At 52.8% G+C, this 15455-nt stretch overlaps 1 protein-coding gene across 1 annotated transcript; it reads left to right on the forward strand.

The window, feature by feature from the left end:
• The first annotated feature begins 287 nt into the window (after nucleotides 1-287).
• Nucleotides 288-7679, forward strand: C1QTNF6 (C1q and TNF related 6). Its single transcript, XM_061125288.1, has 3 exons — nucleotides 288-469; nucleotides 2729-2987; nucleotides 5337-7679. Exons 2-3 carry the CDS (start codon nucleotides 2735-2737, stop codon nucleotides 5882-5884), a joined length of 801 nt encoding a protein of 266 aa, XP_060981271.1. The 5' UTR covers nucleotides 288-469; nucleotides 2729-2734; the 3' UTR covers nucleotides 5885-7679.
• The last annotated feature ends 7776 nt before the right edge of the window (nucleotides 7680-15455 follow it).

The raw sequence follows: 15455 nt of genomic DNA on the forward strand, positions 1-15455 counted from the left end.
GGAGCCCTTCAGCTTAGGCTGGAGCCTTCCCCTTTCTGAGCAACTTAGGGGGCTCCTGCCCTTACCCATTCTGGGGCTTGATTTTCCAGCCCGCACACCAGGGACCTCAGACCCCTTCCTGCTGGAAATGTATAGTGTCTCTGAATTAAACAAGACCCTCTAGGACTACCAAAGAGTTAAGCAAAGGGAATCCACCGGCTCCCTTCATCTCCGCAGAACCTAGAGGCTGGAGGGGAGGGAGCAGGGAGGAGGGGCAGTGGGAAGCCAGCCTGCTCCCTCCGCCCTCCCTCCCTCCCTCCCTCCTCGCTGCCTCCATCCCTTCCTCCCTCCCTCCTGGGCCAGCCCGCCAGACCTGGGGGTCTGGGCCAGCAACAAGTTATTATCATCATCGCAAACATGGATCAAGGAACCAGAGGCTGCCGGGAGGCCCGAGGTCCATGAACTGCTGTACGAGGCTGTCGGACACTGAGTGAGTGATGGGAGGTCCTGCAGCTTCATCCAGCAGGGCCGAGGGGGTTGGGGTCAGAGCCTGGAATGCCTCTCCTTCCTCCTCCCTTCCTGGACATATCTGGGGCCCTGCTCTCTCCCTCTGACCCCGGCCAGCCCCTCTAGGCTCTCTCCTCCCCATCCCTTCCTCTGGCTGAGACTTTCCGCGCTAGTGAAGGGCTGCCCTCCTCCGATGCTCCTGGCTTGTGCCCACTCCTGCCTGGACAGGCACCGAATCTGCTCCAGCAGGGCTTGACTCTCCCTCGACCCTGAAGAGGCCCCAGCTCCATAGTGGAGGCAGCAGGGACCCCCAAACCACCCCCACGGCATGGTCCCTCCACTTGATGCCTGCATGACACCCTCCCCCAGGGACAGCCAGTGACCGTGGCTGTGGTTATTACTTTTGTTAAAGGCTGCTTTGCTTCCTGCTTCCTGCGTCCCCCTCCCCCCCGCCCCAGGTCACAGTTCTGTGTCACAGATATTTTGACTCCCAGCTGTCTGGCCCAACAGAAATGTCCCCAGACCATGCCAGTTCTCTGGGAACAGTTCTCCTCTTCCTGTCCCATACAGGACTAGGGGAGAGGTCATGTTGGGCAGCAGAAAGAGGAACAAATGTTTAATTAAGAGTCTTTTACCAGACAGGTGATTTTCCTGCTTTTAAATCCTCCCAAATAGCCTGGTGGGGGAGGTAGTGTTGTTTCCTCCTTGTAAAATGTTAAGCAGCAAGAAGCCCAGAGAGGTTAAGCCACTAGCCTTAGGTCACACAGCTTGCAAACCATTCTGGAATCTCAGGTCTGATTCTAAAGTCTCACATCTGTGGCCAGGAAAGAGGGGGTTCTGCTCTTCTCAAAATCGCTGGGATGTGTATTATAATTTACAAATAAAAGGTAAGGGTGATAATATTGGCCAGAGGGGGTGCTGTTCCCTGAAGACCTGACCTGACTTATTGAGCAGAACCAGGAGACCAGCACAGGGTGGGGGACAGGGAACAAGGCCACCTCCAGGAGAGGGTGATGACTCTGGAGGCTGCTGCCCACTGCTACGACCCAGCTCCGGGGAGCGGGGAGTGGGAGGGGGCTGGTGCAGGGACTGCTCCTGCCCCTTTAAGACTCAACTCTTACTTCAGTGCTCAGGTTAGGATAGAAGGGCATTTTAAAAAAATAATAATAATTTTACCTTCTCTATGCGTATTAACCACAGAAAAATATTTTTGAATTGTACTAAATGTTACAGGAGAACAAAAAGGAAATAAACAAAGAAACGCCAGAAGTGTAAAAACCAGTCTGGTTTCAAAAAACGAGTTTCTGATCCTGCGATAACGTGTGCCAGCCCCCAAAGACTGCCACCACCTCAGAAGCTCTTTGCCTGGCTTCCTGCCCACCAGCCCGGCTTTCCTCCAGTCACTGCTGTCCAGGCTACCTTCTGCCCCCTCTTCTGGAACTCTGGATCCCTTCTAGACCAAGGCCAAAGACGGATCCTGACAAATCCTTGGACTTCTTGTTCCTTTTCAATTTTCCAGAACTCCTGGGTTCTGTCCCTTAATTCCAAATTACCACTCTGGCAGCTGATTGGCAGGTCTAAGATGATTGACACAACCACCTTCCAATGAATTTTACTCTCTCCTGCTCCCTCCCTATAGGGTTTCTTGGGCGAGGTTGAGTTGTGTGAGTTGTTGACTGCACAAAGGTGCTGAGCGAGGAGGTGGGCTGACACCAGCTGTGTACCTTCAGTGTTGCATGACAGCTGGGACTTCTTTTGTTTGTTTGTTTCTAATTAGTCTGTCCCAAGGGGCTCCTTCTTCTAACTTGTATACCATTGACTATGGAGTCAGTGACAGGAAAATAAGGCCGAGAGAGACTGGGAGTGTGGGAAAAGCATTTTACAGTCTCATTGGCTATGTCACATGGGCAGCAGGGTGTCTTCCTCACCCACCCCAGCAAAGACCTCCCAGGACGTTCATCTTCAGAGGGGGTCCTTCTTTGTGGGCCCACGTGTGGCGGAAACCACCCAGGACTAGAGACTCAGACTCCAGGCCCTGCACTATCTCAGGTCTCTTTGTGAACTTGGAGAACTTGTCTTCCTGTTTAGGCCTCAGTCTTCTTGTCTGTTAAATGGGGCACTAGCGCTCCCCCCCTGGGTTACATCAGGAACACCCATGCTGCAGGTGGCAGCATCCACTCTAGGCATCAGCAGAGTGTAGACCTTCAGGTAACTATGTTCCTGTCCTTCCTTCCTGCTCCAGGTCACCATGGGGACGGCTGCCCTGGGCCTCCTCTGGGCTGCACTCCTGCTCCTTCTCTCGGTGTCTGCACTCCCCACCGAGGAGCCCGCCTCTGGGGAAACTGTGGCCTCTAGTTCCCCTGGGCCCTGTCGACGGTGCTGTGACTCTGAAGACCCCATGGTCCTTGCCGATGCTGCGCATGCGTCCTCAGCCTCTCCGTCTGCCCTCCCATATGTGCTGCCTGAGGTCAGGCCCTACATTAACATCACCATCCTGAAGGGTGAGGACCACACAGGACTCGGGCTGGACTGGCCTGGATGGCATCAAGGAGGGCATGTGGGAAGGTCTCTTCCTGGGCCTGGGGGAGGTGAGGTGACAGGAGCAGGAGAAACCAGGACAGAAAACTGTCTCAGACCCTTTCTGTCATTCACACGTTGTATTGAGTACCCACCATGTGCCAGGATCATTCTGAATTCTGGGAGGGAGTGTGTACAGACCAGACAGAGATGCCATGTCTGTGGAGCTTCTGTTCTAGTGGGGAAGGCAGACAATGAGCAATAAACATATCACCCAAGTTAAAGAGATGGATGGTGATAAATGCTATGGAAGTGCTAAGGTGAAAAAAGGTAAGGGAAGCAGCATTGGGAGTGCAGGTGTGGGGCACTGGTTGCATATCGAATGGGGGAGGTCAGGGGAGGTCTCCCTGAGAAGGTGGGGAAGAAGCCATGTAGATACCTGGGGAAGAGCATTGCAGGCAGAGTGACTAGCAGGTCACTCTATTCACAGAGTGAGTAGTGGACCTGGTATGTTTAAGGAGCAGGGGACAAGCGGAGGAGCTGAGGTTAGAAACAAAATGTGGGTTTCTTCTCTGAGTGAGATAGGGAGCGAGGGAGGAGTTGAGCAGACAAGGGGCCTGACTCGGCTTAGGTTTCAAATGGATCCCTCTAATTTCTCCTGGAGACTAGATGGTGGGAGACAAGGCTAGAAGTGGGGAGAGCTGTGGGGAACTCCTGAGCCATTCAAGTGAGAGCTGACCCCCTGTCCTCTAAGACCAGACCCCAAGAGAGCTACTTCTGCTGTTGGGGCCTGCGAGCAGCTGGTCACTCCTGGGGCCAGGCCCTTGACTTCCTTACCTCCGTCTTTGCTCACAACAACCCCGTGAGGGCGGTACGCTTCATCCTCCCACTTTGCAGATGGGGAAAACTGAGCCTCCAAGAGAGGAGATCTCCTGGGGTCATGCCACTGTCCAGAGCAGAGCTAGGATTTATGGGGAGGAATACAGAGGACCACTCCACTCCGTGGATCTGAGACCCCCTCTTCCTCTCCCCACTTTTCTCACCACCTCACGTATCACCGCTTCCCCAAGGCCAGCAGAGCCCTCCGTGTGAGGTTAACAAGGTACCTGAGTGTCGACAGTACTACTCCGTCACTGTCCTCCATAAAATCCCATGTCACCTCTTCTGGGCCACCTCTCCAGCTGCCTGTTAGGTGGGCGGGCGTCTGCTGTGGCAGAAGGCACCTGGCACTTTCCCTGGGTCCCAGCCCCAGCTCTTCAGCTTCCTTGCTGTGTGGGGCAGCAGGATCTCTTCCTCCCTGGGCTCACTGCGTCATGTGTAAACTATAACTACCATCCCTCAGGACTGGGATGAAGAAGGTGCTCTGCAAACTGTAAAGTGCAGGGCATGTGATGAGGTAGTTACTTCACCAATGGGGCTGGTGAGGAAGACTTCTGCAGAGACCTTGATCCCCTCCTCCTTGCTTCTCTCCAGGCTTCTCCTCTGAGGGCCTGTGCCCTCTTTACTGCCCCTTCTTCCCCTCTTCCTAGCAACATCGCTGTGGTCAAAGGGGGCCCCGGGAGAACACAGGGCTGTCCATTTCATTCAAAGGGATGTGGCTGAGGGTGATTACCAGCACTGTAACAGGCAGCAGCAAAATATATGGGATCTGTTTCCTCAAGAAGCACAGCTTCCCAGGTGGCTCAGTGGAAAAGAATCTGCCTGCCAATGTAGGAGACCTGGGTTTGATCCCTGGGTCAGGAAGATCCCCTGGAGGAAGAAATGGCAACCCACTCCACTATTCTTGCCTGGGAAATCCCATGGACAGAGGAGCTTGGCAGGTTATAAGTTCATAGGGCTCATAAAGAGTCGGACATGACTGAAGCGACTTAGCATGCACAGTGGCGCTTCCCTGGTGGTTCAGTGGTAAAAAATCCACCTGCAGGAGATGCGGGTTTGATCTCTGGGTCGGGAAGATCCCCTGACAAAGAGAATGGCAACCCACTCCAGGATTCTTGCCTGGAGAATCCTATGGAGAGAGGAACCTGGTGGGCTACGGCCCATGAGGTCACAAAGAGTTGGATGACTGAAGCAACTTAACTTGCATGCATGCCACCCTGCTCCTAAGCCATGCCATGCCACCCACGCAAGCCCTTCACCTCCCTATGAACGGCGGTGGACATGGTGTCTCCTTTAAAGGGTCATTTGGGGCAATGATGCCTGGCATGCAGTAGGTGCTCAGTAAATGGCGGTTCCTCTGGCCTACCTTCTCTCGGCCAGGGTAGAGCCTTCTGCAGATGCTTAGAAGCAGCCCTGGGCACCTGCCCTGACTTTTCCTCTTCTTGTCCCCACAGGTGACAAAGGGGACCGAGGCCTGCTGGGCTCACCCGGAAAGCTGGGCAGGGAGGGTCCCCGGGGGGACCGTGGCCCCCAGGGCATCAAGGGTGCCAAGGGGCAGGCGGGCAGCCCTGGCAGTCCATGCCAGATGCGCTTCTCAGCCTTCTCGGTGGGCCGCAAGACGGCCCTGCACAGCAGCGAGGGTTTCCAGCCGCTGCTCTTTGACACGGTCTTCGTGAACCCCGACGGGCACTTCGACCTGGCTGCTGGCCACTTCGTCGCCCCGCTGCGTGGCCTCTACTTCTTCAGCCTTAACGTGCACAGCTGGAACTTCAAGGAGACCTACGTGCACGTGGTGCACAACGACAAGGCGGCCGTCATTCTGTACGCGCAGCCCAGCGACCGCAGCATCATGCAGAGCCAGAGCGTGATGTTGGCCCTGGCCCCGGGCGACCGCGTCTGGGCACGGCTCTTCAAGCGCGAGCGTGAGAATGCGGTCTACAGTGACGACATAGACACCTACATTACCTTCAGTGGCCACCTCATCAAGCCTGAGGACGATTAGTGCCTCCCCTGGGGCAGCTCTGGCCTGGGGTGGCTGTGGGCAGGTCTGTCTCCTATGGGGGCCTCATTTTGCCCATCTGTAAAATGGGCCCCTGACCTGGCATTCTGGGCAGCCTTCCTCCTCTTTTTTTCCCCTCCATCACCCCTCCTAGTCTGTTCCTGCCTCTCTTCTCTTGAACATTTTAAGAAACCTCCTAACCTACATCTTCTAGAGCTTTCTCCACCTTGTAGACCAGCCATTTTCAAACTTGAATGTGATACAAATCACTGGGGCATTGTGCTGAAATGTAGAGTCTGATTCAGCAGATGTGGAGTGGGCCCAGGATTCAGCATTTCTAGTACATTCCTGAGTGATGCCGGTGCTGCTGGTCTCTGCAACCCCCCTTGAGTAACCAAGTCCTACAGCTTTCACAACATTTTGGTACTTTCCGAACATCCTGGAATCTTCCAAACATTCTGGACTCTTCCCAACATCCTTAAATTTCATCTTTCTAGGATACTTCCTCCTCTTGTCTCTTGCAACCTCTTCCTTCTCTCTGAACTCCTGTCTGCCCCCAACATGCACACCCATAGTGTGTTTATTCAGTCGCTGAACATTCACTGATCACCCTCTCTGGGCCCGGCTCTGGGAAGGCTGAGGCGAAGCAGACACAGGCCCTGCTTTCAGTGAGCACCCAGTCCAGCCGGGGAGGGGAGACACAGAGGATCCTGAAAACAGCCCCAGAGAACTTCTTGGGGCTCTGATCATATACATCTGTGTTCTGGGCTTTCAGACACTGTGGCCCCTCATTACCCATCACTCCCCAAGGCTGACAGGTAAGGGTACCGAGGTGAAATGGGTATCCTCTGCCTGTTCCTTTCTTTTCTGCCCTATGCCCATCTTTAAAGCAAACCCAGAGGGACCTTGGTCAGGGGACGGTGCTATCAGGAGAAGACCCAGGGGTTTGGAGGCATTTTGGGGTAAGGCATCCCCTGAAGGAGGAAGCCAAGACCAAGCTTCCTACGCGGCTGGGATGGATGCCTGCGAGGGCTCCTACCCCCACCACCCTCAGGGCATGCCCTCTGTGCCCCACTCCCTGGTGCTGTCAGGGCCGTGCACAGCCCTCTCTGCCAAAGCTGCCTGGGCCTCCGTCCTCCCAGGCTCCCAGCCGCTGTCAGACACTGATGTCTGTCCCCAGGTGCTCTGAGCTTCTTGGTGCCCCTCGCCAGCCCATGCCCCTCGCCCTCCACACTCTGTTAAGGTGCTGAGGCCCTGCTGCCCAGCAGAGCTGCCCCTGGCTGCTGCTGCAGTTACAAATGCCACTGCCAGGCAATGAGCCAGGAAGGAGGGCACTGGGCTTTGGACCCCTCAGCAGGTCTGGGGAACTGAAGCCAGTCATGTTCCAGGTCAGTCCGGGGACGCTCCTCTGAGCCATGATGCCGAGGGAGGCACTGGGAGAGGCTGAGGCCAAGTGAGGGACATCAGGACTTCTGTCCTTTCCCTCCTCCCAGGGTGGGACAGCCTGGCGGCCCCCAGCCTTCCCCTTCCCCTTCCCCAGCCCCAGGTGGCCTGACCCTCTTCCTAGAGGGAGGTGGCCTCCGCCCATTGGTGCTTGTGCAGACTTGGGGGCAGAGGTGACCCCGGTGGCGGTCTCTGGTGCTTCCTCCTGGCCAAGGGAGCCCTGGCCACGTGGCTGGGGGTGGCAGCAGGGCCTGACCCGGTGCCGAGAAGGCTGGCCCTGTGCAACAGTCCCAGCCTCCCCAACCTGACTTCACCCCTGCCCTGCTTGACCGCGTGATTAAAGGTTTTACGTCTTCTTGGCAACTCAGGTTGCTTGTTTCTGCTCTGTTTTGTTTGCCCACCTTGGGAGGCCAGTGCGTCCCATTCTGCTGTGCCCAGGTTCAGGGCTCCAGAGGGACCAAGGCAGTCTAGGGATCTACTACACGTTATCTCCAGCCACAAAGAAGCCAGCGCCCCGCGCCTTGGAAGCAGTGGAGCCAGCTGAGTCTGCTGTCACTCCCTGGCTGTGGCCTTGGGAAAGTCCCCACGTCTCTGAGCCTCCGTTTCCTTGTCTGGTAAAATGGGAATGCTGATTGTCCCCCTTATAGGGGTGGCCATAAGGATTAGAAGAGAGGTTGCCTAGTGAGAGCAGTGTTCATCCTTGGAGCCACAACTATTGAGCACCTACTGTTTGTGCTGGGTACCCCACTAAGCTTGGAGGCTTCAGTGGAGGGGGGCATAGTCCATCACCTCCCAGTGGAGAACACCCATGGAGTTTATGTTCTAGTGAGGCCCTTGGACGTGCAGAACAAACCACAGATCCTCACTTGGGACTTCGGTCTCACATTCTGTGTGTAACATTTACTGGAGAATCACTGGATATTCTCTGGAGGAAAGCGCTGCACGTGGTACAGAGGGCAGTCTCTGTGGGTTCTGACTTCTGAGTTCTGACTGCTGAGTTCACAGCAGCCGCTCATGTGAAGATACTTAAAGTCATCTGTGTTGACTTCCCTTACTGGCTTGATGGTGGTACCCTGTGCTGCCTACATGCCTATTGCTGTGTTCTGTGGTTCTCTGGGTACCACGTGGAAGAGGATGCTCTAAAGACAAGCCCACTATAACTGTGCCAGGATTCCCAGGATTCACCTGAACCTGTGGCCACCCAGGCAGAGGGAGACACAAACCTTAACTTTCTTGGAGCCCATCTGGCCTCTTAAGGAGGTTTCCTACCACAGCTGAAGTCCTCACACCTCTCACACAAGAGGTCCTAACAGGGCTGCTCAGGGGAACAAGGCCACTGCATGCTCTTTTTTATTTTTGGCCATGCCCCATGGCCTATGGGATTTTAGTTCTCCAGCCAGGAATTGAACACATGCCCCCTGAACTGGAAGTATGGAATCTTAACCACTGGACAACCAGGGAATTTCCCCCATTCCATGGTTTTAGCTCAGGCTCTGTTGAAGCATCATCGGCCTCACCAGCACCCCGCTTCAACTCTGGTGGTAAACATCACCTCCAATGCCAGGCAGGAGCCTTCCGTCATGGACATCATGAGGGCCTGGTTTGTTGATTGTTGTTGCTTAGTTGCTAAGTTGTGTCTGACTCTGTGATCCCATGGACTGTAGCTCACCAAGCTCCTCTGGCCATGGAATTTCCCAGGCAAGAATACTGGAGTGGGTTGCCATTTCCTTCTCTAGGGGATCGTCTCGATCCAGGGATCGAACCCATGTCTCCTGCTTGGCAGGCAGATTCTTTACCACTGAGCCACCTGGGAAGTGGTTTGCTGATTACTGAGACAGAAAAGCTTTTGACATTGCTTGCCAAGCACCTGCAGGACTGAAGTTTGTCCTTTGCAAACTGAGGCCAAAGGTCCCAGACATTTCCAGGCCACATGAGTTCAGGTCTCTGAGACCAGCAGCCCTCCATTGCCTCATCAGAGTCACTGCAAACGTGTCCATCTGTGCTTCAGAGGTGGCCTCTGGTCTGTCTGGGCCAATTGTTCCAGTGGGATCCCAGTTCTTGACTTGGAGGCACATCGGTGGTGGGTAAGAGCCACTCCATCTTTGTTATGGAGACTCTCCTGACAGGTAAGGTTTTGGTGGGGATTGGGAAAGGGCCCTGGAAAAGTGAAGCCCCCCGCCCAGCCTGCTGCCTGGTCTGTGGTGACATCTCCAGGGCATCAGCAATGCATAGTCCCAGGGACCCCAGGGAGCTGGCGAAATGCCTGTCTCCCCACCGTGGGGGCCATCCCCTTCCTGTCCTGAGTGAGGACTAGATGTGATGGTGTTTGTGTGTTAGCAGTGGCAGCCACTTGGGTTCTTGAAAAGCAGAGGGTGTTTGTTGGATGAATGATTTTTACCTAACAAAGGGCAAGAGGAGCTGCGGGAAGCAAGAACCAGAGTCCTGGGCCAGGGAATAAAACCATGCAACTCCCTGCTCCCTCCCCTCCTGCCAGCTCCGAGGGCTGGTCCCAGTAGCCTCATGCTGCCACGTGTACGTCTGGAGGCAGGGGAAAACATAGGCAGAAACTCAACAAGACCAGAGACAGATGTCAAGAACATTACGGGTGGGGCCAAATTTGGGGAGAGCTGCGGCCAGCGGGCAGCTGCGGGAGCCAAAAAGGAAGGAGAAGGATTTCCATGACATGAGTCAAGAGTGCACGGAGCTAAGCCAGCGTGGCTGGGAGCAGCTGGTCTGTGGACCCAGGAGGACAGCAGGCTGGGGAGGCCAGGAACCAGGCTCGGTGCTGCTGCACGGGGTCAGGATGAGGTGTGAGGTTGTCTGCAGGCGGTGGCGTGGGCGGGAGGAAGTAGTAATTGGGGTGGAGGCACAATGGAGGAAACAGGCGCCCCTCTGCAGGGCAGCAGCAGGGCGGGTGGGCGGTCGGTGGTGGCTGACCTTCCTCTGGCTGACTGCTCTTCACCACTGCGGGCAGTGAATTGATGCCACGAACTCAGATGTACACAAATAGATCTTGCTTTGTTTCCTCACAACTAAGCTTAATTTCCATGCTGCTGAAGTTGAAGAAATGTGATTTTGGCCAGCTGGGGTTCTTCTCTTACCACACTGCCTAGGGAGCTGCATTGAGAGCCGCATCCTGGCAGCGGGAGGGTCGCCTGGGAGGGCATACCCACAGGACATCTATTAAGTGCGTCAGGACCCCATTCACTCCAGGCTTCTGGTCCCACCCCCACACCTGCTGAACCACACCTGTTACTGCAAAGCCTCCTGTGTCCTCATTCCTCTTGGGACAGCCAGCTGCTCTCTGCATGGATGCTTATCTCACAAATTCTGTATCCCTCAGAGGTCTGAGCCTAGCTAGCCCCATCTGGCTAGATGCACCATCTGACCGTTCCTTCCCTGGGGTCTCGGCCACCTTGCCAGGGTTCTGCTCAGTGAGAGGGGAATGGCTCCTCTGAGTCCCAGATGCCCCAGACCTGCTGGAAGTCTTCCCTGTAGCCCTCGCCACCAGGCTCAGCTGGGAAAGAGGGGCCAGGATCCAGGTTCACCAGGGGGCCTCAACCCTGACACTCCTTGCCTCCCCTCAGCCTGCCTCTCCCCCCACCCCAGGGCATCTTGGGCATTGCAATAGAGGGGACTGTGTGTCCAGTTAGAGTATCCTCTCCAAAGCTCTTGACTGGGAACACAGGCTCTTTCCTTCTTATGTTGAAACATCAGTATCAGTTCAGTTGCTCAGTCATGTCCGACTCTTTGCGACCCCATGGACTGCAGCACGCCAGGCCTCTCTGTCCATCACCAACTCCCAGAGTCCACTCAAACTCATGTCCATTGAGTCAGTGATGCCACCCAACCAACTCATCCCCTGTTGTCCCCTTCTTCTCTTGCCTTCAGTCTTTCCCAGCATCAGGGTCTTTTCAAATGAGTCAGTTCTTCGAATCAGGTGGCCAAAGTACTGGAGTTTCAGCTTCAATATCAGTCCTTCTGATGAATATTCAGGGCTGATCTCCTTTAGAATAGACTGGTTGAATCTCCTTGCTGTCCAAGGGACTCTCAAGAGTCTTCTCCAACACCACAGTTCAAAAGCATCAATTCTTCTGCACTCAGCTTTCTTTATAGTCCAACTCTCAACATCTATACATGACTACTGGAAAAACCATAGCCTTGACTAGATGGACCTTTGTTGGCAAAGTAATGTCTCTGTTTTTTAATATGCTGTCTAGGTTGGTCATAACTTTTCTTCCAAGGAGTAAGTGTCTTTTTATTTCATGGCTGCAGTCACCATCTGCAGTGATTTTGGAGCCCCCAAAAATAAAGTCTGCCACTGTTTCCACTGTTGCTCCATCTATTTGCCGTGAAGTGATGGGACCAGATGCCATGATCTTTGTTTTCTGAATGTTGTGCTTTAAGCCAACTTTTTCACTGTCTTCTTTCACTTTCATCAAGAGGCTCTTTTGTTCTTTACTTTCTGACAGGTGGTGTCATTTGCATATCTGAGGTGATTGATATTTCTCCCAGCAATCTTGATTCCAGCTTGTGCTTCATTTTGAAACATAAGGCTCTGGAAAAGCCTCCTTTCTTCTCTCTGCTTTTTGTTACATACCCTTTCTGTATTTGTTATGATTATCTTGGGTGCAAGAAACAAATATTGAACATAGAGCTTCGAAAAAGGGAAAAAATAACCCTAAATCCCGGGGTGAGGTAGCTCTGGAGCTGGTTAGTTCATCAGCTCAGCAGCATCACTAAGGACCCTGACCTGTTCCGTATTTCCACTTAGCCCACTCAGTACAACAGCTTTGTTCTCAAGCCAGCTTCCCTCAGGGCCACAACTAACCCAACCTCTGGGAAGGAGAGCAGGATGATGGGAAGCAAGATTTACCAGTGAGCCCCAAGGGTCTAGGCTAAACCCCCAAGTGAGATCAGAAAGGCTGTGGCAGGTGAGAAGTGGTCAAGACCACAGCTGGTTCATTTCTCATCAAAGCTCTCTGGCCACATCATTATCTTGCTGAAAGTTTCACTTTCATTTAAGTTTGAAGGATTCATTAACAAGAGAAACCACTTATTATACACATAAACAATTTCAATGTTCCATAGATTATTTTACTTAATTTCAACATACAGGCATTAAAAGAAAAGAAACAATAGAGAAAAGTAACTGCGTATATATCACCAAACTGGGCCGACCTACATCCAGACTTGAACAGCGCTGTGAGGTCCCTCCTTAATGACAATTTGGAGTCCAAATTGGGAAAGGGGCCTGGTGGTGCATCCACCCCATGGGAGAGACTTCAAATTGCAGTTTCAGGGGCTCCTGCTTATAATCCCAGGCCACAAACTGCTATCATCATCAGTTTTGCATGCAGCTCTGGTTCTACTTTAACCTGTTTACAATGCTGCTTGTTTCACCTTGTGAGTCACAGGATTTCCTTAGACCCTGGCGGGTTGGCCAGACTTCCAGGGACTGAAGAATTCCAAGTTCCATTCCCTTTTTTGTGATCTCTAAAGTGTCACTTGACTTGCTGTGCTTGCAGGCAGGCACGGAATCCAGGCAGTGTGTGGGCAGGTCAGAAGCAAGTCAGAGGCCTGCTCTCCTGCTTCTGAATCCTGGACAAGACTTCCTCCATTTTAGTTTCCCTAACAATCATTAAACGTGAGTATCTTCCTCAGCCAGGGTATCTTGGTTCCAGGGAGGCTGCTCAGACTTGGAGACAGCTTTGGCCCGGAGTGATCCCTGATTGCAGCACTCATCAGTTATCAGCCCTGACCACTGAGCTGCAAGGTCCTGGGGCACCGGGGCTATAGCAGCAATGAAATATCATCAGCTCGAGGAGTCCTTCCCAACCCTCCCTTGAAAGAGTTGGGCTTCCCTGAGTTTAGCTGAGGCTGCTGGAGACACTGCCTGGGTTTAGTTCTAACCAGGTAAAGGAGAGCAGGTTATCTGACATATTAGATCTTCAGTTTCCTCATCTGGAAAATGGGGATAATAATAACAGCTTTGGAACTTCCCTGGTGATCCAGTGGCTGAGACTCCATACTTCCAATGCTGGGGGCCCAGGTTCAATACCTTGTCAGGGAACTAGATCCCACATGCTGCAACTAAATATCCTGCATGCTGCAACAAAGATCGAAGATCCCATGTGCTGCAACCAAGACCTGGTGCAGCCAAATAAATATTAAAAAAGTAATAATATTAATAGCATCCACCCCAGAAGGCTGTTGTAAGGATTTGAAGGTGTAAGTGTATGTAAAATGCTGACACACCGTTGGCTCTTCATTGGTGTTAAAGATTATTTGAAGGTAGGCGTTTTATCATATTCATTTTACAGAAGAAACTGTGACTGGATAATTTCCTCGATGTGTCACGTGTTCATTCATTCAACACTTAGGGCTTCACTGCGTATGATGGGCCCTGTGCTGTGCTGGGCAGAGGGGCAAAGCAGTGAACAAAAGCCCACATGGACCCAGCTCTCATGGGGCTTTCGGTCTAGTTGGGAGGGTGGACATCATACAGATGTTGACTTTAAAATAATTCACAACCTAAAAGTTGAGCTGCTGTTGCTGTTCAGTCGCTAAGTCGTGTCCGACTCTGTGACCCCGTGGACAGCAGCACGCCAGGTTCCTCTGTCCTCTACTATCTCCCGGAGTTTGTTCAAATTCGTGTGCATTGAATCAGTGATTGTAGGGGAAGAGCAAATTAGGCAAGATGGTATGGTCAGGCTCTCTCACCCCACGGCCTCTTGCATTCGCCTTACGTTTTATAAATAATGACTGTGTAAGAGCTCAGATCACTTATAGTACTGTGCATGTACCTGACGAGGTACTCACTTAGTCACGAGGTCCTCGCTTGGTCATGAGCTACTTTGTGCCATACACCTGTAAGAGCTTCACCATGAAAGCCCTGGCTGCTACAACATTGGGGCTACACTGGAGTGGCATCATGGTTATGTTATTTGAGGTTATGTTATTTGAGGTTATGTCATGGCTATGTTTGGAGAAGGCAATGGCAACCCACTCTGGTACTCTTGCCTGGAGAATCCCATGGACGGAGGAGCCTGGTAGGCTGCAGTCCATGGGGGTCACTAAGAGTCAGACACGACTGAGCGACTTCACTTTCACTTTTCACTTTCACGCATTGGAGAAGGAAATGGCAACCTACTGCAGTGTTCTTGCTTGGAGAATCCCAGGGACGGGAGAGCCTGGTGGGCTGCCATCTATGGGGTCGCACAGAGCCGGACACGGCTGAAGCAACTTAGCAGCATCAGCAGCAGCATGGCTATGTTATTGCTACATTAATGTGGCTGCTGCTATAGCTGCTGCATCAGCCAGGAGAGAGGTTGTGTTACGGCTGCTGTGCCCGCCAGGACAGAGTAAATGCGTCTGCAGTTCCTATGGCTCCTCGAGTCTCCTTCCAGCCTCTTAGCCTGCACCTTGCCTGTCCTGGGTCAGCGAACAGTGTGTGTGCAGTGAGCAGTGAGACAACTGGCATCCTGAACAGGATTAGCAATACAGTGACACTATCTGACCATCTCATCTTCTGCTGCCTGCTTCTCCTTTTGCCTTCAATCTTTCCCAACATCAGGGTCTTTTCCTAATGAGTTGGCTCTTCACATCAGTTGGTCAAAGTTGAGAATTATGTTTTATTTGGTGGGAATTTTTAAAATTCCTGCTGAATAAAACATAACTGGAAGCCTGGAAGATTGCATCTCATGTGACCCTGAGAGAACAGACCTAAGGAAATGGGGGAGGACCCAGGTTATATAGAAGTTTTGCAACACGGGGCAAGTACTCTGAACATCAAAAGATTATTCACAATTAAAACCAGATATTCCAAGTTTAGGAATTTAGTGCTTTTCTGTGTACAGGAAGATGCAAGAGTCTGGACTCATTGAAATCATTCCTTCCGTATGAACCTCAGCCATCTGGGGCCCGTATCTTGTGTTTTTCACAAACTGAGCTTTCTTTCTTTGGGGCTCACCACAGGGAGTGGCAACAGTCTATAGACAGCAGGTCTTCTTCTCCCTCCTGAGTCCCTCCTGACTCCCTCCCTTGGAGTCCACCTGCTCACATTGGAGGGCTGCAGTAACTGATGTGACATCCTTGTTTACTGATATTGCAGAAAATATTCCATTTCTTA

This window comes from Dama dama, chromosome 22 (assembly GCF_033118175.1).
Source record: "Dama dama isolate Ldn47 chromosome 22, ASM3311817v1, whole genome shotgun sequence".
Classification (NCBI taxonomy): Eukaryota; Metazoa; Chordata; class Mammalia; order Artiodactyla; family Cervidae; genus Dama; species Dama dama.